General features: G+C 46.3%; 1 protein-coding gene across 1 annotated transcript in view; it reads right to left on the bottom strand.

Moving 5' to 3' along the window:
- The window catches only part of LOC138488297 (multidrug and toxin extrusion protein 2-like), a 624,530-nt gene that overhangs the window by 149,858 nt on the left and 451,676 nt on the right, over positions 1–22,996 (bottom strand). The window contains exon 8 of the mRNA XM_069615180.1: positions 18,151–18,248. Coding sequence (XP_069471281.1) covers positions 18,151–18,248 — 98 coding nt within the window. The remainder of the gene's footprint in view (positions 1–18,150; positions 18,249–22,996) is intronic.

Below are 22,996 nucleotides of genomic sequence, written 5' to 3' on the forward strand. Positions count from 1 at the left end.
GACCACACTGGGCTTCGTAGGCAAACGCGGCCAGTACAGTACCACGCAACCATAACCAGAAGCCGGAACCCAATGCAGATCTCCTCACAATACATCGCACCACAAATAGGAATATGCTACATTACTTGGAAAGAAGAACGCTACACGGTTAATATCAGAATAGAAATTTAATGCACCACAAAATCACCAAGCCCATACAGCCATTAGGTCATGAACCCCAAAATACATTTCATCATTGTGGGCTGCATCCGCAATAAATGACCAGCTTCTTCTTGTGTGACGCCCTGTTCCTCCATGGTACACAGGGGCTACAATCACGTTCAAAAAGGCAACATGGAAGCGCCTAGAACCGCAGGGCCGTCCCATTAGGTAGGCACTAATCCAGCTGAAGGGTCGAAATGTTGCTCCTAGCCACTAGAACTGCGTAAGGGCATGTGGCCCATTGTCGATCGTCCCATAAGATCGTAATGGTGCTCCACTGATTAACTCGAAGCAGCGGGTGTCGGGAGTAAAAGCCATCTGCAGGAGTGGCATACAGATGGCAGCGGCAAAAGGGGAGGAGATACCTGTCACCCAAATGAAATGAAAAAGAATAGTATGGGCATCAGAACTTGATTTGTATTACTCACTTCAATCACCACACTAAATCCACAGCCATATGTATGCTAGCCCACTCCAAAGGATTATTCCCACCCAGAAATCACCTGCGAATCATAACTATGAAAATCGAGGTGAAAACACTATTACAAACGAGTGTTTGTGTGCATGCGTCTGTCAAAACAGAATCCATTCGATGGGATTAGTAACGTGCATAGACACAAGTGTCTGAAGGCGCGTTGAGACAGGGAGGGTTCAACAAGGGCAGATAGACGATGGTCCCACTATGGCAGCTCTGCATCACATAGCGCAGGGGAGGTGGATAGATCCCAAAAAGCCCTGTAAATGGCAAACTCTCCATCAAATCATCTGTCCATGCATCCATACATCATTCCCTCATCCCGGTATGAAAACGCCTGATTATTTACTCACATAACATGTGAATTTTCCATTGAGTCCGTGCGTAATGCAGTCTGCAAAATCCACTGTGCTCCAGGCAGGAATTCCAGTGTTGTGAAGTAACATGTATTTGGGAACGTCCTGCCTTATCGTCCACTACGCTATTGCGCATCCCATACTATTCATATCAATCATTGCATTCTCGCCATGGCCCCTGTCCCAAGGACATTAAACAATAGAACGTTATATTTGCAGTCAGACCTGTGGGCGTCTCCTCGCCGCTAGCTGAAGACCGAAAGCGCCGTCCTTCGAATTCCTCATTTGCAACATCACATCGAAAAGGCATCTGTGACCGCTTGAAATCACAAATCCATCCATGTAGTGCGGCAATGTGTGAAAATGCAAAGTGGCTTCACTCACAAATGGGACGCCACGCCCGTCGGTGAACCGCGGTACAGTGCTGCATGAGGGTCCACCGTTAATCGAGTACTACATTCCACTGACCCTTCACAAGTTTGTTCGCGACTGCAAAGATAGTATGTGAAACAATGGGACCATAGCAGAATGAACATATGAACCAATATTTCACTGGCATCGGGATCAAATACATGATTGTAATAGCAAGATGCCATGCGTCGAATTGCAGCGTTGTGTGCGGGACGTGCTCGCCCAAAGGGGATTGCAGCTTGCGCAGGTGGAATGAATCACCACAGGTGGAGGCAATACAGCTTGAAAACACATAAATTGCACACCCAACCCCCTCCCACAACCACACCCACTCCAAAATGCTACCGGCAGGACTAGCGATGTTGGCCCTGGGGGACCTGATAGCACTGCAAGTACTCCAACTTCAAGAAGAAGACGAACACCAACTACTACAACAACCGGCCGCACAGAGGAGACGCAGGAGGAGGAGGAGGGCAAGGCAGGCCCAGCAAGGCCCGCCAGCACAGCCACTACCACCACGCAGGCAGCCCGCAATCCCACGCCTCCGAGCACATCCGTTCGACCTCACGGATGAGCAGATCCACACCCTCTACCGTTTGGACCGGGACACCATAACCGCCATTGTGGACATGACACAGGCTGACCTTGTCAGCATGATAGATAGCCCAACCGCCATTCCACCCCTACTGAAGGTGGTGTCTGTACTCCACTTCCTGGCCACAGGCACCTACCAGCACACAGTCGGACAGTTGCATGGCATTTCACAGCCATTGTTCTCACGGACACTATTGCAAGTGCTCGATGCCCTCCTGAAGCACGCAGACGACTACATCTCTCTACCACGCTCGGAGCAGGAAATTACGAACACAAAAGTGGGATTCCATGCACTTGGCGGCATACCGGGTTGCATTGGTGCCATCGACTGCACCCATGTGGAATTGGTCGTCCCACATGCCATGGAGGCCCAGTACCGCAACCGAAAACAATTTCATTCTCTGAATGTACAAATGGTGTGTGACTCCAACAGGATCATTACACATTGTTGTGCACGATTTCCAGGATCAACCCATGATTCTATGGTCTTGAGGAACTCTAAAATACCACGCTACATGGAGCGACACGCAGGGAACAGATCCTGGCTACTCGGTGAGTCTCATTTCATGCATGATAATATGGGGTATGTGATGCGGCAATGACCTGGCAGGAAGGGGGGGGTGGGGCCTACGTAGCAATGTCATTCCACAAACATCCTTCATTGTCCACGTACAGGTGATGCCGGGTATCCACTGAAGAGATGGCTCCTTACACCACTCCGGAACCCACAGAACCAGCCTGAGGAGGACTACAACCATGCCCACTCACGTACCCGTGTAGTCATAGAACAGGCATTCGGCCTACTGAAGACTCGTTTCCGCTGCCTCAGCAGGTCTGGCGGGGCACTCCTGTACCGCCATGTGAAGGTTGCAAAGATGGTCATGGCATGTGTCATGCTACACAACATGTGCGTACGTAGAAATGTGCCCATGCCCCCTGACGCAGAACTGCAAGCACCTGAAGATGGTCATGATGAGGGTGGGGATGTGGCAGCACCTCAAGGAGTCTGCGAGGCACAGGAGGGCCGTGACATTCATCAGATTCTCATTGATTCATGCTTCTAGCACTCACGCCTGGTGGCTGATACATGGACACGGGACTTGTGGCACTGTGTGTGTCTGGAACATGCACAATATGGACTGTACGCCTATAAAGGCCTCGTACACAAAGATCAATGTCCACACATCTCATTGGATGATCGTGCATTGTTTATAGCATATGTGAAATTATGTTACACACCCCATCCACCCGCCACCCAAGTGAGCCCAACACACCCCCTCCACCCTCCTACCTCCCCCCCGAACACCAGTGTCTGAAGATGCTCATAGTCAGTGGGCAGACGCTATTGCAAGCCCCCTCTCCGGGTATCAGGGGCACCCCTGCCTGTGGAGCGCAGGTTCCTCCCAGATCTACGTTGGTGGCTGCCCTGGACGGAACTTGCAACGGATGATGTCTCTGCCTGCTCACGTCCATGCATGTCCCTAAGGGTTTGTGAGAGCTCAGTGAGCACACGGCGCACAGCGGCAAGTTCAGCACATACGTCTTTGGACGTCGCATGCAGTTCCCCCCTCAGGCTCTCGTTGCTTCTCTCCATTTGTACTCTCAGGCTCTCGGTGCTTCTCTCCATTTCTGCCCTAAGTGTCTCAGTTGATGTTTCTATGGCTGCCTTAGTAGCCCCACATTCATCAGCATGGTCCATGAGGAGCGTGGCCAGTTGCTGCTGTTGCACGATCACCTGGTCGAGGGACTGTTGCCTCTGCTGTGCCATGGCCATTTGCGGTGGTGTCACAGAGGGGCTGGTCACCTCATGTTGCCTTGCCACAGGGCTTGTGGGGGATGGCCAGTCGTCGTCTTGTGGGTGCCCCTGCGTGGTATCCTCATGGTGTACGGGATGAAACAGACAGGGGGATTGAGACAGGTCATGGATGGATCTTACTTCGACATCCCCGTTTTCTGTGTCGGAGCATGCTGCCATTAATGCAGTGTCACCTATGGTGCTGCTGCCACCAGAAGCAGTGCCTTCTGTGGCATCCATTGGGGGGACCAGTGGTGGTGCTGTTGTGGGCATGCTGGCTGCTGGGGTGCCTGTTGGAGTTCCCTCCTATGTGCTGCCACTTGATTTGTGCTGCTGCCGTGTCTTGATGCGTGCAGCTGAGGTGGAGGGTCTTTGGCCGTTGGTCTTGGCCCTCTTTGCAGGTGTGCTGGTAGGGGTGTCCTGGAGCTCGTCGTTTGAATCGGACCCTGTGGTGGAGTAAAGGAGGGCGAGCGTTATTAATGGGTCTGTTGAAATTGGAATGGCAATGTATCACATGCATTGGGGTGGTACCTGAGGGTGATTTGGGTCGGGGCCTTGGAGGTGGTTTCATTTTTGTGTGGATTGAGGATGCAGTTGTTTTGCAGCCTGCAGTTAGGGTGTGCCTGCTGCACGTGTAGAGGGTGTTTTTAGGATTTTTAATTATTTATGTATTTAATGTGAGTTTTAAAGTGCGCTATCTGGCCGATGTATGTGGACGTTCTCCTGGACATGTGTTACTGTTGGACTATGTGGACACATGGTACTTCACATGATTGGACATTGTGGATTTAGCATTGTTTAATTTGGCCCACCTACCTGATTCTTCGGATGTCTGCACTCCTTTCTCCATCCCTCCGACTCCCTCTATACTCTCCATTCCAATGGTGGAGGCACAGATTTCTTCCCAGCGGGTCAACTTGATGGGTGATTCCGATCCTCCCCCGGTAGCTGTGGCAATGTTTCGGTTGGCAGAAAGTATGCTACGGACGCGGATCCACAGGTCGTTCCATCGCTTTCTGCATTGCTGTGGGTTGCGGGGTGCGGTCCCCACCGCACTTACCCGCTGTGCCACCAGGGCCCATATGGCCTTCTTGTTCGCAAGTGCCGTCCTGGTCATTTGCGTCGAGAAGACGACGGCAGCATTCTCCTGGAGGGTCTCTGTGAGCATGGTGAGTTCCTCACGGGAGAAGTGGACCTGCCGCTTGCGGTCGCACGCTTTTTTCGCTACTTTTCCCATTTTTATTGCTTTCACTAGGGTGGATGACGGGTTGGGATGTGTCTCAGGGTAGTGTTTTTAATGGTTGTGTGGGAATTCTGATTTTATAGGTGTACGGCGTGCTGTTTCCCGTTCCGGGCCCATGTTTTTGCTTCCGTTTCCGTATATTTACGGTCACCGTACTTTCCGATTGCCGCTCATTACGGTGACCGCTAAGATGGGTGGCGGAATTGCACCTTGGGCGCCGTACGACGGCGGTGAGGGGCGTTTTGGGGTCATTTCCGCCATCGCGGACTTTGCACTTCCGCCATGGCGTAGTGCTCGTGCCCGATGGGTCGGAATTAGCCGCACTTTGCTCTGTCATGCAATGGCGGAAACGCTATTTACGCGTATGGCGGTCAGGTCAGTCACTTTCCGCCAGGGTCGTAATGAGGGCCATTGTCTTTAAAGCTGTGGTCCTATCGGACATAAACACCTTTTTTGAAAATAACAACACGCAGGACACAACCGAGGGGACCCGCTGGGAGGCATTTAAAGTATACATCAGGGGGATGTGCATCTCAAGGGAGGCCGGGGTTCTTAAAACCATAAGGCAGGCCCTAAACAACTCTGAGACTAAGCTCAAAACTTTAGAACGAGAACATGCTTCCGCGCCAGCTCCAGCAACCCTAGCAAAGATTAGAAAGGAACTAGAACTATTTGAGTCTCACGCCCTGAGCGAGGTGTGGTACTATGCTCGCCCCGTGGCCGCCCGAAGGTACGGTGAGGGAGACAGACCAGGAAGAACCCTGGCCAAATTAGTGCACGCAGAGAAAGGTGGAACCCGGGTAGATAGTATTCTAGATGAACAAAGCACATGACACTGGACTGACCAAGCCATCGTCGACACCTTTGCTAGCTTCTATGCCAGCCTATATGGCGCCCAGCCGGAACACACAATCCATGACCTGGACGACCTACTAGAAAGCATTCTTATGACTCTCATCTCCCTAAACACCAGTGAACAACTCGAGGTCCCGTTCACCTTAGATGAGATGGTCCAGGTAATTTCAGACCTTCCAAAGAACAAGGCCCTGGGCCCCGACGGGCTCACATCTGAGTTCTACCAAGAACATGTTGCCATTTTAGCTCCCATACTACATGGGGTCTGGTCCGAATCACTACGCTTGGCCACTCTGCCTCCCGCCTTAAGAGAGGTTCTTATCACCGTCCTCCCCAAACCAGGTAAGCCCCCAGACGAATGTGGTTCCCATAGGCCATTATCGCTTATTAACACGGACATGAACATTTTTGCTAAGATAATAGCGAACAGATTCCTTCCATTCATGCCCCACCTAGTTCACGCGGTTCAAAGTGGATTTGTTCCCGGTCGCTCCACGGCTCTTAATATCTGTTGTCTATTCAATGTGATGTCCAGAATCGACCCAACAGCAGACGCGGTGGCGGTCACACTGGACGCCCAGAAGGCATTTGACATGGTCTCATGGTAATACTTGTGGGCCGTGCTGGAGAAAATGGGTGTTGGACCCAAGATGATCTCCTACATAAAACTCCTGTATACAGGACCGACGGCCAGGGTGTTGGTCAACTCCATTGCCTCCTTTCCCTTCACGCTATACAGGGGTACCCGCCAGGGATGTCCATTCTCCCCCATCCTCTTTGCGCTCGCCATTGAACCCATGGCGGACCATGTCAGAGATCGGCATACCCGTAAGGGCATTCGCCTACAAGACACACCGGAAATCATCTCACTGTACACTGACGATGTACTTCTGTACGTCAGAAACCCCTCCACATATCTAGACTCTATTATCCGAGATATAACCAAAATAGGCACATACTTTGGCTTCACCATCAACTACTCTAAATTTCCCTCTCACCGCGGCAACCCAGCAACCATCATGCGAATTCCCCCTACGCTGGTCCCCAGGTGGCATCAGATACCTCGGGGTCCAAGTGTCACTATCCAAAACCTCCTTACTGGCGGATAATTATGAGACAGCGGCACAGCTAATTGAATCCAAAATGCTCAAATGGTGTAATCTCGCACTGTCCCTTGCGGGCAGGCAGGCCCTAATAAAAATGATCGCGGTCCCCAAGCTCCTCTATATTTTTGCCAACGTGCCAGTATGTCCCGGGAAGCAATATTTCAAGAGGCTCCACTCGGCGTGCGCCCAATTTCTCTGGCACTCAGCAGCTGTCCGTAAGAAGTGGCACAATATGACCATACCATACGAAAAAGGAGGCTTCTCAGCCCCGGACCTAACACTATACTGGATCGCAGCACAGGCCCAATACGCCACACACTGGTACGCACACTTGAACCCGCCCCCGCACGTCAAATTGGAGAATCTGGCTGGTGTTGGGAACAACATTATGATGACCTTACTACTACATCGTACGTTCCAGACAGATGACCTGGCGGACCCCGTGGCTACCACGATTAGAGCGTGGAATAGCATTCTAGACTCGAACCATGAGCATCGCCCATACTACAAATGGCTCCCTATATGGCAATTCCCCAGCCTCTCCCCCACACATGACCAGCATTTCCTGCGGAACTGGGAAAACCTGGGCTATCGAGCACTGACTGATCTGTACCCCGACGGCAAATGTATTACCCCTCAAACATGGCGGCCCGAAAACTCCAACTCACCACTCAAGCTACTACAATACTTCAGGCTGAGAGCGGCGGTCCGCGAAATGTGGCCCTCCTACCCAGGCGAGCCCCCAGACTCACCAGAAGTCCAATACATATCAAATTCTGCAGGAGGCAAGGGCATAATATCCTCTTTGTACAAAATGCAGCTGGACAAAGTAGGGGATACATCCCCCAAACCACGAGAAGCTTGGGCCAGGGAGCTAGAAAGGAAATCACTGATGAGTTATGGACCAAAAACGTGTGCGCACACGCGCAAAGTCTCCCTTAGCGCTAGATTCCGTTGCATACAATGTAAATTCCTCAACAGACTCTATTACACACCGCTCAGAGTTGCGAAATTCACACACACCCCGACCCACATATGCCCGAGATGCAGGTCTGAGGAAGCAGATCATATACATATTTTTTAGTCCTGTGCTGCGCTGGGTGGGTTCTGGAGAGAAGTGACAGAAGCACTCTCGGAGATAGTTGGGTCCCCGGTGGACCTTGACCCGTTGGCCTTGTTGTTTGGAATCTGGACTGGAGAGAGTGTAAAAAAAATGTCAACATTTTTAAATGTAAGTACTATTGTGGCTAAAAGATGTATATTGCAATGCTGGAAGCGCCGCTCCCCTCCCCACCCTGGAGATGTGGCTGAAAGACCTTACTTGGGTACAAAGGTGTGAGGACGAGTATATTGGATCACTAGCCATGCCATCTTGCCCCAAAAATGTGTGGACCGAATTCTGCAGTTATCTAAACAACAGAGACGGGGGTGATTTGAGCTCCACACCCCCGCCGGACAAGTCAGACTCCTCATAAGTAATGAACAGTTTATGATCCCTCGTGTTACCACTCCTCCCCCTTCCCCCACCCGGAGCTGCCTGCATTGATGCATGATGTAATGCCTGAGTGCAATATTGTGGTTTTGTTTTTTTCTCTGTGTATAATGCGTTGTACCTGTCCTAACTTTCTACCAATAAATAAAACTTTTAAAAAAAATAAACAAAAATAAAGATGTCTCCTCTTGCTGGGATCTTGTTGGTGAAGCAGGTTCTGTAAAATACGGGGCTGATGTGCATCTGATGTATCAGGTGAAACACTCGGGCATGCAGTACACTGTGGAGCAAGGGGTGAAGGGGCACCCCGTGCTGGCTGTTAGAGGGGTTTGCCGGTCCTTCTGCAGCTGAAAGTCAGAATTCCTTGTGCTTCAGAAAATTCTGTCAACTAAGCTAGAAGACTGTGAAAAGTTATTATATTATATTATAGAATTGGGGAAACTCGGCATAGAGGCAGAGGCAGAGAGGACGAGAGGCTGCCGTGGTGGAGCACGAAAACTCGAAACGAAATTTGAAATGCGGCCCTCGGCCTGCAGTGTGGACGAGGTGTGGACAAGGTCTGCGGCTGTATTGTGGTGCGGACGAGATTCGCTCCGGTGCCTAGAGGCTGAAGTGCAACTGCTTGAAAACCGTGTGAGTTAGTGTGAGTCTGCTGAGGTTCTTGCTCCCTTCTTTTGGATCTCCTCTTGGCAGTACCACTTGGCAGTACTACCGTAACCACACCTATTCTACCCTACCTGCACCTTTGCACCCGCTCTCCATTTACATTACACCATTCTCCCTCACAGTACAAATCCTATATTTGTGTTAAGGAGAGGTTGAGGTGCACGGTAGTGGGGAAGTCAGTGCTTCAGGATCCTGCGACGAAGTGAGGACTGTCAAGAGTTTTTTGACTCTGTTGACTCACTTACTGTTTATTTTTCTCTGGTTACAGCGACTAACTAGAGTGTGTTCTTTTTTTTCCTGTTGTTACTGTTTTCTGAAACAGAGAAACAACATCCTTTTTTGATTTATCATCGGAGTGAACTGCGGGTAAATCGCAGTCTGAGGCAGTCCGAGCCTTCCAGGCTCCGGGTTGAGGCACCGCTATGGAGGATGACTCCAGAACTTTGAGAAGCGGTCGTCCCCGGATCACAGAGCCTGGCGGCTGTGCCCGAGAAAGGGAAAATGAAAACCTGTCGCTCAGCACCCCGTCTGACACTACAGCTGGAAGCACTTCCCCGTTGAAGGACCTGGGCACATTTGAGGACATGAGCAAGGACACGGGTAAGCGCTCTATTGAACAAACGGGCGGGAGAACGGGGTTGTGGGGAAACACTTCTGAAGCGCGGTGTCCCCCTCCGGCCCACAATATCATCACTGTGCCTCCTCCAATACCGATTGATCCGGGAAGTACACCCCCAAACAGACCCTTCCCCCACAAATAACGACCACGCGCATCAAATAAGTCACCAATACAAGAAGGCCAAATCTACGTCCTTCACCTCTCAACAGAAAAAAAATATTAACCACCGCACTTAATCTATTTCTTCTAAAAAGATTTCAGACAATGGTACCTGGAACTGAGAACGAGAACGACCTAACAGACGCAGAATGAATTGTTGGTACAGAAACCCTTGAAACATCTATACATCTTCTACCTTCAAAAAAAGAATGGAAAATTGACAAATGAAAAAGTAAATCAGAACCCTCCGGAGCTAAAAAAAAAACAGTTCTCTGATAACGAGACATGTTTCCACTCTTAAGAACGCAGATGGCGACTCCCGTAGACAGAGATGGCACTATGGAAAACCACGCGACCCCCTCCAAATGGGAAGCCTCCGTTAGAATGCGGAACTCCGCCGGACGGCGAAGTCATGCCTAACACTCAAAATCAGTTGTTGAACTGTCATGATCAAAGAGAGGGAGTGTCAACACATTATGAAGAAAATGGAAATAAAAAAAATTATAACACGTGTGATGAGCACACTATAGGACCACAGTCTCCACAAGGTGCAAACAACTCGTTAAGAGAATTGCCTGGTGAAAAAGAAAATTACCCCAAGCTGGGAAATATAGATCCAAGGACCCCAGGACAAACTGCAAAACCTAAGATCGTTGGAAGAAAAAGAGACAGGGAAAAGGGAAAAGGTGGTGACCCGAGTTTACTTTTCCCTAGAACTCCCTCAACTCCGACTGGAAGACGGCACAGTGAAATCTCATCACTACCACATAGAGACACACCGTCAAAGAAGATCGACTTAATGTCAATTATGTCCACTATAACAACTGCCTTGAACCAATTTTGCAAACTTTATGAAACGCTAGGTGATAACCTGAAAGACCAATCATCCCTAATAGCAGCAATGAACTCAAAATTAACCCTTTTAGAGGGGCATATGCTGGCTAACTCAGATGAAAAGCTCAAGCAGACAACACCCTCGAAACTGGCTAACACGGCATCTCAAACGGAGGACTTTCAAGGCCACTACCCGAAGGTTACCTGTGTCTACATAAACAGACACCACCATTGTCTTAATCTCTCCACAGAAGTGGGCGCTGGGAACAAGAACGTATTTGAAGGGTGACTCACCTCAGAAAATAATGGGTTCAAGAGTGCCACCCCAGGTGGACGACAATGTGACTATCAACAATCCCGACAGAAGCAAATCATCATGGGGGTTGCTACAACTGCACCTACGTTCAAAGGAAACCGTTTGATCAGTCACGATCCCACTACGTTATATAAGATTGCCGATTTGCAACTGACTGACCAAGATCAAAACTCTAAGGTTCCACAGACTAAGGACAGTCAACCGTCTTACGGTATTTTTTCACAAAAACTCAGTGGCAGTCTGAAAGATCAGTCAGATAAGGTGGCAATCTTTGACTTCGGAGTGAGGGGTGGCCAAAGTACTAGAATTCTTGGAAAGAAGGAAACAAAAACAGTCCAACTCAAAATAGGAAAATCACAAAGGAGGGAGGCAAAAATCACCGCCCAAATACCCAATTCAACGGAAAAGAAAAACTTCATCGATCTGGAGGAGGAGGAATCTGATTTGGTCGATCTTATGGACCCGAGTCAATATCCTTCTGAGGATTCTGACATAGAGGAGCTCCCACCAATACAACTGAAAAGTAAAGCTACATCTCCTTCAAAAACGGATCAGGTATGGGAACCAAAAAGAAAGATCATAAGAAGCGACAGAAGGGCTACTCAGAAAGGGTCAGCAGAGATCTACATCCCCTACTGACACAATAAATGGAGCCCGGAGTACCCCAAGAAGAAAAAGCAGAGATAGAGCACCTATTCCTAATGAAATCCCGAGAGAAGAGAGAAAGAGAAGAGATGATGGGGAGCCGCGAGGAATCGCTTCAAGGACAAACCAGGAGAAATCAAAAAAGGCTTTGGGGGACTATGTGGACATAGATGCAAGGATCTAACTGAAATAAAAAGAGAAGGGAAACACGAAGCATGGCGGATCCACAAAGCTGTGAAACAACAAAAAAGAGAGATTTCTCCCTTAAGATCCAACCGAGGTAAAAGAAGAGAAAGCATGACCAAAATGCAAATCTACCGAGCATTCAAAATAATGAGAAACATTGATAAAACTGACAATCTGATCTTGAATCGATGGACAATAATGAAACTATGCATCAAAATCCCAACTTTAAGTGGGCTCCGTTCAGAGGATCTAACCATTGTAGAGCCTATGCATGAAGGTAGAAAGCCATGTTCATACCTACACATAGGTTCAACAAGAACTACAGCCTTAATGAGATCTCCCAGTCGAAATTTCCTAAAATTAGGATTTACCTTAATCGATCTATCCGCAGCTACATCGCACCATCATGAGGCAGACCCAAGCGATCATCCACAGACCAGGGAACTACGTCGGTATCCTCCAACACCAGTCTCAAAGAAGGATTCTCCTCGAAATCGACCACAGATCTGGAAATCACGGCGTCAACTTTCAATATCAGTTCCAAAAAAGAACACCCCAAGACTCTTAAGAAAAGAGTATGCTAGGGCAGTAAGCCCAGGGGCCTACACAAAAAAGGAAAGAAATTATGTGAAAGAAATAGTTGAGAGGCGTTGGTCAAGAAGAGACTATGAAGACCGGGAGGAAAACAAACACAGACACCACGCAAACAAAGAGGAAGATTTTGAGCACTTCCATAATGAACACAACAGATACCCCAAAGGCCCGCACTCAAGTAGAAGTATGCGAAAAGAAAGTGACGCTTTTAGAAGACCTAATCCAGCCAACTCAAGTAAGAGAAGGGCTTCGGTGACAAAATATCGAACAACCGACCCGAGAAATTGGACTTGTGTCTCCAAGGCAGTCCAAAAGCAATCTGCGATCTAGCCACTAAAACAGGACCAGGCCAGTCTCATTCAGACACTTAGCCCTAATAGAACCCATCAAAGCCAAAATGATCAGATATTGATGGGCTCATGGAACACTTGGGGCTTTACACATCTCACTGGGATCTCTGATGTGAATCTTGGAGACTACGGTATCTTATGTCTCCAAGAGACCTGGCTGGTGACAAAACCAAGTTTGGATGGGTACGAAATTGCTGAAAAAGGGCACAAGGGAAGACCCTCTGCTGGCTTACTAACTGCCATTCGTTCTGGTAGCGGGCTGCTTCTCAAATCAATACTGACCCTAATAACCTTGTCTCAAGCAGTGTTGATTGAATGGTCAAAATATAATACAGAGGGAAACCAGGAAACACCACTTCTGATTCTGCTAATCAATTCCTTCTGGAATCCCGCTGTAGTCAACGATGAATCCTTTATCCAATCAATTGGGAACATCTTGGAAGACTCAATATTAACCCCAAAAATTGATCACATCATCGTCACCGGTGACCTGAATGCACTAGATACTGGTGGTATTCGATCTTCATAACCTCCACTCTACAAGAAAATATCAACACCCTACAATCCCATCTTGGGAAAGAAATGGCCAAGGGATGACGATCGATCATACGTTCGTATCACGAGAGTTGTTATTAGTTATCGACAACTTCGAAGTCATAAGAACGCAAAATAGTGACCACAATTTGCTACAGACAAGGTGGAAAACTACCCAGAACCGGCTGGAACAAATGTCAGCAGACCTGGAACTGTACAATGGGAATTCTTGGCTCCATTTAAATGAAAAGGACATTCTGATACTAACCCAAAACTACCGAATCCAGCTGGAAAAGTCCTCACACCTTCAAACAATAGCCCTGGATTACCATCCTTTGCTAGAAACTTACAAAGTTAGCAAGAAAAAAGGGATGCAGACCAAATCAACTAAATGACATGCCTACAATGCCCCATTAGTGGCAAGAAGACAAATATTCAGAGCGCTTAAAAGACAAGCTAATAAGACAAGTGACCCATTGATTAAGGAGAAATGGGAGCAGGAAGTCCGAAGCTATAGGGCATGGGTTCGTAACAAAAAGCATACTCTATACCAAAAAGACTCTGAAGACATGCTATCTTGCATTTTCCGGGAAAAAATCCATAGACTTTTGGTCACTGATTCGAGCAACGGGAGGTGATCCCAGTGGGAGCCTAAAAAATGGTGTGGGAGATGTATTGTGGGCGAATCACTTTAAAGAACTGTATAAATCCAACGCCACTACCGTTAATACCAATCCTAGAACAGTAGGAAAATGGAACATTACTTGGGCAATAGAAGAAACTGAATCAAGCATAAGAAAACTAAACAATTCCCGGGCCGCGGATCCTGACGGCATTACGAACCTCCAATTGAAAAGGCATCTGGAGTCTTGAGCCCCCCTTATCAGCACGATCTTTAAGGAAACAGTAAGGACCAGCAGTATTCCAACTTCATGGAGAAGGGCACACATTGTGCCAATCTTCAAAACAGGTGACAAAGCAGACCCGTGCCAATACCGACCGATCGCCCTGCTTGATACAATGGGGAACATTTTTGGGTCAATTGCCCTGGAAAACCTGCAAGGCTGGATAAACCAATCAGATAATTTTGACCCACTACAAACAGGCTTCGTGAGAGGCCTGGGAAAAAACAATTAACATCTTACTATTAAGTGCTCTGAAAGCGAAAGTAATGGAAGGGAAGCCATGAATGCACCTAATATTTATTGATTTAGTCCAAGCTTTCGACAGGGTTGATCAGGAAATCCTGTGGGACAAGATGTAAAAGCGAAATTGTCCAAATACAATCATGGGTCCAATAAGAGCTTTGTATACAGAAACATCGGTAAAGGTGAGACTCAATAGAGCAGGAGATTTATCACGAGAAATTCCCACTGCTTGGGGTGTCAAACAGGGCTGCCCCTTGGCTCTCGCCCTTTACATCCTATACACGTCGGATTTCATGGACACTCAAACTTCGATAAGATCTTTTCCTCCAACATTGGGAAATGAGAAAATCTCGAGACTGATCTATGCCTACGTCATTATTTTAATTGACCAAACTCAAGTTGGCCTGCAGAGGCAGTTGAATAACCTCATTGCATATTTGAAAAAGAACAAGTTAGAATTAAACAAATCAAAAACAAAAGTCATGTCATTTGAAAAAGGAAGAAGCATAAAGAAGAACATCAAGCTGTCTGCAGAAGGAACACAACTTGAAAAGGTAACAAGTTTTAAATATCTAGGGATTATATTGAACAATAGCCGGGTGGAACTCCCGATCCAGGAACACCTGTTCAATAAACTGAAAGCCCTGATCAATCAGTCTAAAATGATCAATCGAAAGTTTGGGCGTTTCTCAATCCTTCCCATCCTAAACTATTATAAAGCAAAAGTTGTGCCAACACTGATTTACGGCGTAGAAGCAACGCCGAGCCTGCCATCAAACCTATGGCCAAAATTGGAAGGACGTTTTTGGCGTAAAGTCCTAAGCCTACCAAATTCAACTCCTACGGCGGTGATAAGGAGAGAACTAAGCCTAAGCCTGAAAGTCCTGGTGGAGAGAATCCCCTTGATGTTATTTAGGAAAGTAAAAGATCCATTAGCAAAACCCATTTTGAAAATGATCAAAAAAGAAATGGAAAAAAAAGAAAATGGGATACTACTTGAGTGGAGGACGCGAAGTAAACAGTTGCTTGAAAAAAATGGAAGAACGAAAGAAGATCTGCTATCAAATCCTACACTGATTAGCTCAAAACTCCTGGAAATGGATTGGATTGAGACCAGTGACACAGCATGCCAGTACAAGCTGCTTGCTGATCTCCCGGGGAACCCAAAAAAATTGAACGAGATGGCTCCATATCTACTTAAATTTCCTGATCAACGAATATGGCAAGCCTTTATGCGAATTAGACTGAATCTAGTCAACACTAATGAAATCCTAGCAGTCAGAGGGAAGGCTTCATCAAACAAATGTAGATTATGTCCTTCTCTTACTCACGTAGAGACAAGAAGGCATTTACTTCTGGAATGTGTGGGTTTGGCGAAGAGAAGACACTCTTGGCTAGGCCACCTTTTCAGGGTTCTTCACGTTTATAGTGAAGATGATTGGTGGGCTCGCCTAATGAGCGGAGAGCAAACCCGCTGGGTCATCGCCGTGGTGGGCTTTTTTGGACAGTTGGAATTGGAGGAACAACTAGGTCAGCCAGAGAAAGCACCATGAACTTCTACCCTTGCTCCCCGGCTTCTTAGAAACTACGACAGTCTTTTTCTCGCCTCCTACACAAATTCTTATTCAGAAGATTGGTGACTTCTACTCATTTTGTAAAAATTGTTTGTACAATTAAAACATTTTGTTTTTTTTTAAAAGTTATAAAAGAAGTGGAAGGAGGGGCTGATACCTCCTGAGATGTACCAGAATTGGACAAAACTGGAAATGCTGACACATCTTTTACCTTTGAAGAAGGGACCTTCCCCAAAAGCAAACTGTTGGGGCATTCTTCTTAAAGTGATGTTCTGCGGGTTTCTTGGTGCTTTATAGCATTTTTTGCTAGCTGCACATGAATGTTGTACAAATCAGGTGCTGATATTGGTGTGGCAGCAGCGGCTAGTAATGCCTTATGTGCGTGGTGACAAGAAATCAAACCTAGATGGAGCTCATGTTCAAAAGAGGAGTATCTACCCTGTGACTTGTTAGAGGATTTGCTTGTGCGGTGGGGCAATCCCTGTGCTGTATGAGAGGAATTGGGGGTATAGAGTCAGCAGAAACTGCCCTTGGATGTGAGGGTGCCTAATTAATGTATAGGTTCCTCTGAGGAAAGTCCTGGTACTAGCCTCACTGGATCCTTTGGACCATGGGACGCCTCAGCCCGAAAGACTGGCGGGACACTATAAAGTGAGACCTCAGAATTCCTCCCAGTATTAGGCAGTGACAGACCATAAACAGTATGAGTAGGAGTTGAGGAATCAATGGCTCCCATTATGGGGAGCCATCATAAATGTGTCCCCTCACTGGGGGACCATGGGAAACAAGCAAATGCTTTCACTGTCTTGTTATTGAAAACACTCAGGGTGGTGAGGAGCAAGCCACCCAAACTCTTCTTCCAGTGTAACATGGAAGACAGGGAACGGAGCAGGGACGAACTGGAAAGCGTGCGGTGTGGCCACAAGCCTTCCAGACCCACAGCTTACACAGCATCTAAAATCGGTTCAGGAAACAGATGGAAGGCAGTAAAAGAAATGTAAATATTATGTATAAACGTGTAAGACCAGCATCACTGCTTGCCCACCCTGCTCATGAAGAGAAAAGAACTGGTGGTTGGGGCTGTGAAAGCATGAGCAAAGGAGGTAGACCCAGGGAGTGCGTTGCATATGCGTGCCGGCACACCCTCTTGTTTAATATCTAAAAAACGTACTCTATATCTATGAAAATGTTCATGGTCAGTTTATCCCAAACAGTATAGTGAATTTCACAGTGATTATGAAAACACTTTGACATTTAATCAGGGCTCTGCAACCTTTGGCTCTCCTGATGTTTTGGACTACAACTCCCACCCATCCTAGCCAACATTGTTAGGGGTGGGGGATCACTGGTTTCGTAGTCCAAAATATCTGTAGAACCGCAGGTTACAGACCCCTAAATGTGTTGCAGGTAAAAGGAGAAGGAATATGCAGGAATCGGAGCGATTCGCCATTTCTAGCTCCCATACTTGCACAGGCAGGTGCATAGATTACCAATCATCACTGTAAAATGCACGTTATTGATGTGTGAACCTGACAACAATTTTTAAATAACAAAATGCCTATTTTTTGTAAAGACAATTTTGCTGTTGTAAGTGCTCTTTGTTAAATTGTATGAACCACTATTTCATGAGTGTTCGGGGACTCTCGACTATGTGAGTGGAACCCATCCTTCTTTATTTTACCTTGTCAGTCCAACAAAGAATTGCAATGCTGCAGGTAGAGGTATTATACCAATAGAGACAACAAAATAGGAACCACAATAATATGGTACAAGAAAATGATTTAAAAAGCATGGAGTAATACACTAGGGTTCCAGACGTTTGTTTACCAAGATCATCATATACAACCAAATCGTTCTACTATTTGCCAAGAAAATGTAACCCATAAATACACACACATCGTACTGTACTTTTGTTTCATCACAAAATACAATGGCGGCTGGGTATTGTGAGGGTACTGTAATGTTTTCTCCACCAATCAAAGTGCGCCACACAGTACCTCCCCAGGTCGTGACGTGCAGCTTCCTCACCCAGATGTACAGGAAAAGCACAACCACCAAAGCCAATCGAGAGCAGATGACCGCATACGCCGCACCTCTGAGGAAAGAGAAAGAGGCAAAGGTGTAGATTAATTGTGGTTATTTTTGCAGCTGAGTGCAGACTCATGTGTTAATGAATTGAGGAGTTTTGTGGAGCACAGCAAGGTAGCACTCAACTTCTGAAAGGCATCTAACAATGCTCTGGACTTTACTTAAAGCCAGCAGAGGGTGGAGCCAGAATTCGTGCACATTTGGAGAACAAAGTTAACAAAGCTGGTGAAATTGCAAATGCTTTGTGATGGGTGCTATGCCAAACATTTTGTAAGAGGAGGATGTTTATGTCACCATGACAATTGACAGCCATCCTAAGTGTTGTAACATTTTTAAAACAAATGCTTTTTTTTATATCGCAAATAAAATTCAGAAAAAATCCATAATGTTCTTGAAACGCCTTAGCATCTCATACTTTTAGAGCAATTTCACTAATTCAATTTTCCTTATGAAATGTTGCACAAACAATTTAAATAAGAACTTTTTCACTCACACTGAACTTCACCTAATATTATGTTATGATATGATAGGTTATTTATAAGCGGACCCAGGAATCAAACCTGAGTTGCTCAACTCGTTTTGCTTCCAAGGCTGACACTTGTCTGAGGGTTGGCGTATTGTGACCCCATCGGGTGTTGCAAGACCGTCTTAGTATGTGGATAGTGTGGAAAAGGGCTGGGAGGATAAGAGGGAAATGGAGAAAAAAAACATGTATGCATTTTAGGCTGCTTGATCGAGCTTTCTTAATGTATCTTCAGGTTACAGAAGAGTAATAGTATACTGCATATATTTTAAATAAGCCTTTTAGACCAGGGAAGGGGTCATTATCGTGGGATATTGACACACCCAGCTGTCTAAGGATGGCAGAATTAACTAAAGTGATATTGGCTTCACAAATGCCTTTACACGAGCTGCTTCAGGCCTCCCACAGTATAGGCAGACAACTCCCAACACATACCTTATTATGGAAAGGATGCAGTCTAGAATGCACCCAAGGAGGTGTCTCCAGGCCTGGAAATACCCTGTGCTCCCATATACACTCTCACAATCAATGGCCATGATGAAAGCCGCTCAGAGTTCAGTCCCAATTACAGATGCAAAACTGCTTTCTGATCTGGGGGAACATAGAGGGCAAAAAAACAAGTACAGGGCAGTTAGGCCCAAACAGTTGTCTGCCACGAGGCCCCCAATCAGAATTATAACAACCCAGGTGAAATCCTTAAAAAGGGGAACCATGTGGTGTGTGCACGAAAAAACCCAACAAATCAAGACACCAGTAAAGATGGTAACAATGTTTAAGATATTGAATATTTGACTCACTTTGAAATAAATTCAGAGTGAAATCAAGAAGGCGGTCATACCTATTTGGTCCCAATGGAGGGACAAAACATCAAGGAAGGCCAGGACCTGATCCTGGCGTCACCCTGTGTTAGTAACTGTGCCAGAGACAGCCAGCAACAGAGACGGTTTAGGAGGGGAAGGCGGGGGCTATGAGGAGGGGGAGTGCCCCTCCCAATAGGTTCTCCTCCCTAAGCTTAGTAAATGTAGTGGGATATACTAGATGATTTGGCTATGAAAGAGGAGATAAGTGCACTCTCATTGATTATGTTTCAGCAAATTTGACTGTGTTAACAAATGTGAAAAGCCTGCATGTTTTGCTTAAATCTGGAAGCCATTGTAATCGAGCAGTTTTGAGTATATACCCATGCATTGAGCGTCGATGGAAAGGAGTCGATTTTCATACAAGTTCCAACAATAGGAGGCAAATAAAGTGGTAGTCTTTGGACAAAGGTAAGATTCCCCCAGAAATCTACAGAAATGTTCTTTCTATTTGGAGACAATACTGTGGATGGTGAACACTGACCCAGGTAATATCTGGGTCATATATAAAAATTTAACAAATGCAGTAAAACCATTGGACACAAAAGAAAGCAGTGAAGACTGCAAAGAACACATGAAGAAAGACACTTAGGGCCTAATTACTAGTTTGGTGGTACTCCGACGGTAAATCTGCCAGAATATCTCCAAACTGTATTACCATTACCCCCACTTGGTCGGGCAGAACTACCGCTGGATAACAAGTGATGGTATGGCCCTGTTAGTCCCTGTTTATGGAGTCCCTAGGACTCCATGGGGATTTTGGTGGAATTACCACTGGCGGTAAATCCACCGAAATTGCTGAGTTTTGGCAGTAAGGTGGAGAATTTACCTCCAGCTTTTTCCTGGAGATTTCTCCTCCACCCCACCACTAAAACCATAGTTGGGCGGTGCGGTAATGTGGCAGCAATGGAATAACCACTGCATTACTGCTGATATTTACCACACCACCCACCTCTTAATGAGGACCTTAGTTTGAAGCAAACTGTCACTTTTCGCACTTAAGTGAGGTTGGGCACACCCACTGCATGCTAACTGCACAATTAGGATATAAAAACTTCATCCAGGCTGAAAAGTGCACTTTTGCAGACAAAACTGTGATTCACTGAAAAGTGCAGTTGTCAGAATCCTTTCCAAAAACGTTGATGAATAATTATATCTGGCATAAGAGATATTGGTACATATTTTGAATTCTGTATACCAGAGTTCTGCAGAAGACCGACAGCTTTTTAGTGCTTATGAAAATTGTGGTCTAATTTGAGACAGAAGGGTACATGTTCCTATGCATGAGATTTTCGTTAGAATAGGTCAACATGCCATATATCTAGAAAAGCACCTGTGCCAAATAGGTTGCCTATTTAGCTATTATGATAGAATCTGGACTGCATATTTTACATTGCTGTTTAACAGCATTTATGAGTTGGAAGGTGCCCTGCTCATCGGGTATGGCTGTCATTGGACCCCTTTATGAACAAGCATTGGCAAAGCCAAATGTTTTTACTTTTGTGTATGATATGATATGATATCTTATTTATAGTGCGCCTATACACAAGTCTTTCTAGGCGCGACGAGGCCAGGGGGGTCAAGGGGGGACAAGACAACGATCTTACTAGGTATGCCAAGTGACATTGAGATTGCGCAAGTGCGGGGGAGGAGGAGAAGTGCGAGACATAGGATCAAGACTTAGGAAAAGCGTGCGGCCAACAGGTGGAGGCGCGGGGGTTAAGCGCAGACAAGCGTTGATAAGTGCAAGTAGGCATGGGATAGTTATTTGCCATGCACTGTCATAATGCTACTATCTGGTCATAAAATGGCAACAGCTGGTGAATCATGTGAGTAACTGGGAATATGATGTCGGGGCCTGGAAAAATCCTGATACCTATACACAAGCCAAAACCTTTTGGTTTGCTAATGCTTGTTTTTTAACATGAACACATGTAAGGCACACATTCTGTTCATGAATCAAGTGGTTGAAGACACACTTGGTTAAGAAATGTGTAAGACACAAGAAGCATATTTACAACTGCAATTAAACCATTTACTCTCAGAATACTGCTTAAATTTAACACCGGCAGGCCAAATACAATGACACGTTTGATGTTACTGGTTGATATGGTTAGCTGAAAGAGATCTCAGGAGCATGTGTTTCGAGTGGGTAGGTGCACTTAGTAGCTGAGAATAGCATAGGGATTAACATGACCATGGGCAGTCAAAAGATGGGTAAAAACTAACCAACAGGTTAAATAACTAACCAACATCGACAAGGTATGTGTCCCTGCTCACATCCCATGCCCCTCCTATCTGTACTGTCATGCAATAGTTTTAGCTGATAGATGACACGTAAGCATCAGCTAATAACAAAAAACAAAAAGAGTCATGGACATGCCGGGCAACTATCGCCCAATTGCACTAGTAGGTTATGCCAGGAAAATGTATGGGATGATACATCTAAAGTGCTTAGAAGACTGTCTTGAGTAAATAAAGAACTAATTCAATGGAAAGCAGATTTTCAAAATGGAGCAGGTGCTGTCGACCAAGCAATATATTTTCTCCACTGCTGCAAAAACGCATAATTTAAAAACATATTTAAGATGGTGTTTTTTTGTTCAAGGCATAGCGTCGAAAATTACAGTTCACTACTGCCCCCACGGATGCAACATTGCAGTTTGTTAGAGTCTGATCTTTGTTTGAATTGTAGGAAAGGAACTGGATCACTGACACCTTTGCTCTGGAGATATTCTTCTGGGGAGAGGTATTTTAAGGGTTAACTTCCTAGAAGGGCGCTCGCTTCCTGTGCCACAGGAATCGTTTCCTCTTCACCTTCATGTCGAAGTGGATTGACCTGACCCTCTGTATCCAAGAGGCTTTGGTTGTAGAGTCCTTTAATAATTGCCCAGACTGAAGTTCTAAGGGCTCGGAAGTCTCCATGTAAGCATGGTCGGATGCCATGGCTCTCCAATCGAAATATGAGAAAATACATCTCCAGCATGGGGGCGAGCTGGACGGCTACCACTGATATTTGGGACACCTATAGAGATCTGTACGTCTGATCAGTACATCTGGTAAAGTGCTGTACATCTGTGTATATCAGTACTATCATGTGAGCTGCCGCCAGGCCCTTGTGCTCACCGCATTGCCCTTCTTTAATAGGGATGACCCTCTATGGGCATGTGTGTGGCTATCTTTTTTTGCGCCTTGGAGGGGAGATTCTGAATGTCATTCTGTTGAAATATACCTTGTAGCTCTGAATCCTTTTGCGTTTTTATCGGCCTTAGGAGCACCTCTGAATGGGTTCCAAGAGGTGAGCTTTGGGAACACACTTTAGTTGTAACTCAGCTTATGTTAGATGGGGCCCAGGGAACATATCAAGCACGTTTC

This window comes from Ambystoma mexicanum, chromosome 9 (assembly GCF_040938575.1).
Source record: "Ambystoma mexicanum isolate Mex_15411 chromosome 9, UKY_AmexF1_1, whole genome shotgun sequence".
In the NCBI taxonomy this organism is placed as follows: Eukaryota; Metazoa; Chordata; class Amphibia; order Caudata; family Ambystomatidae; genus Ambystoma; species Ambystoma mexicanum.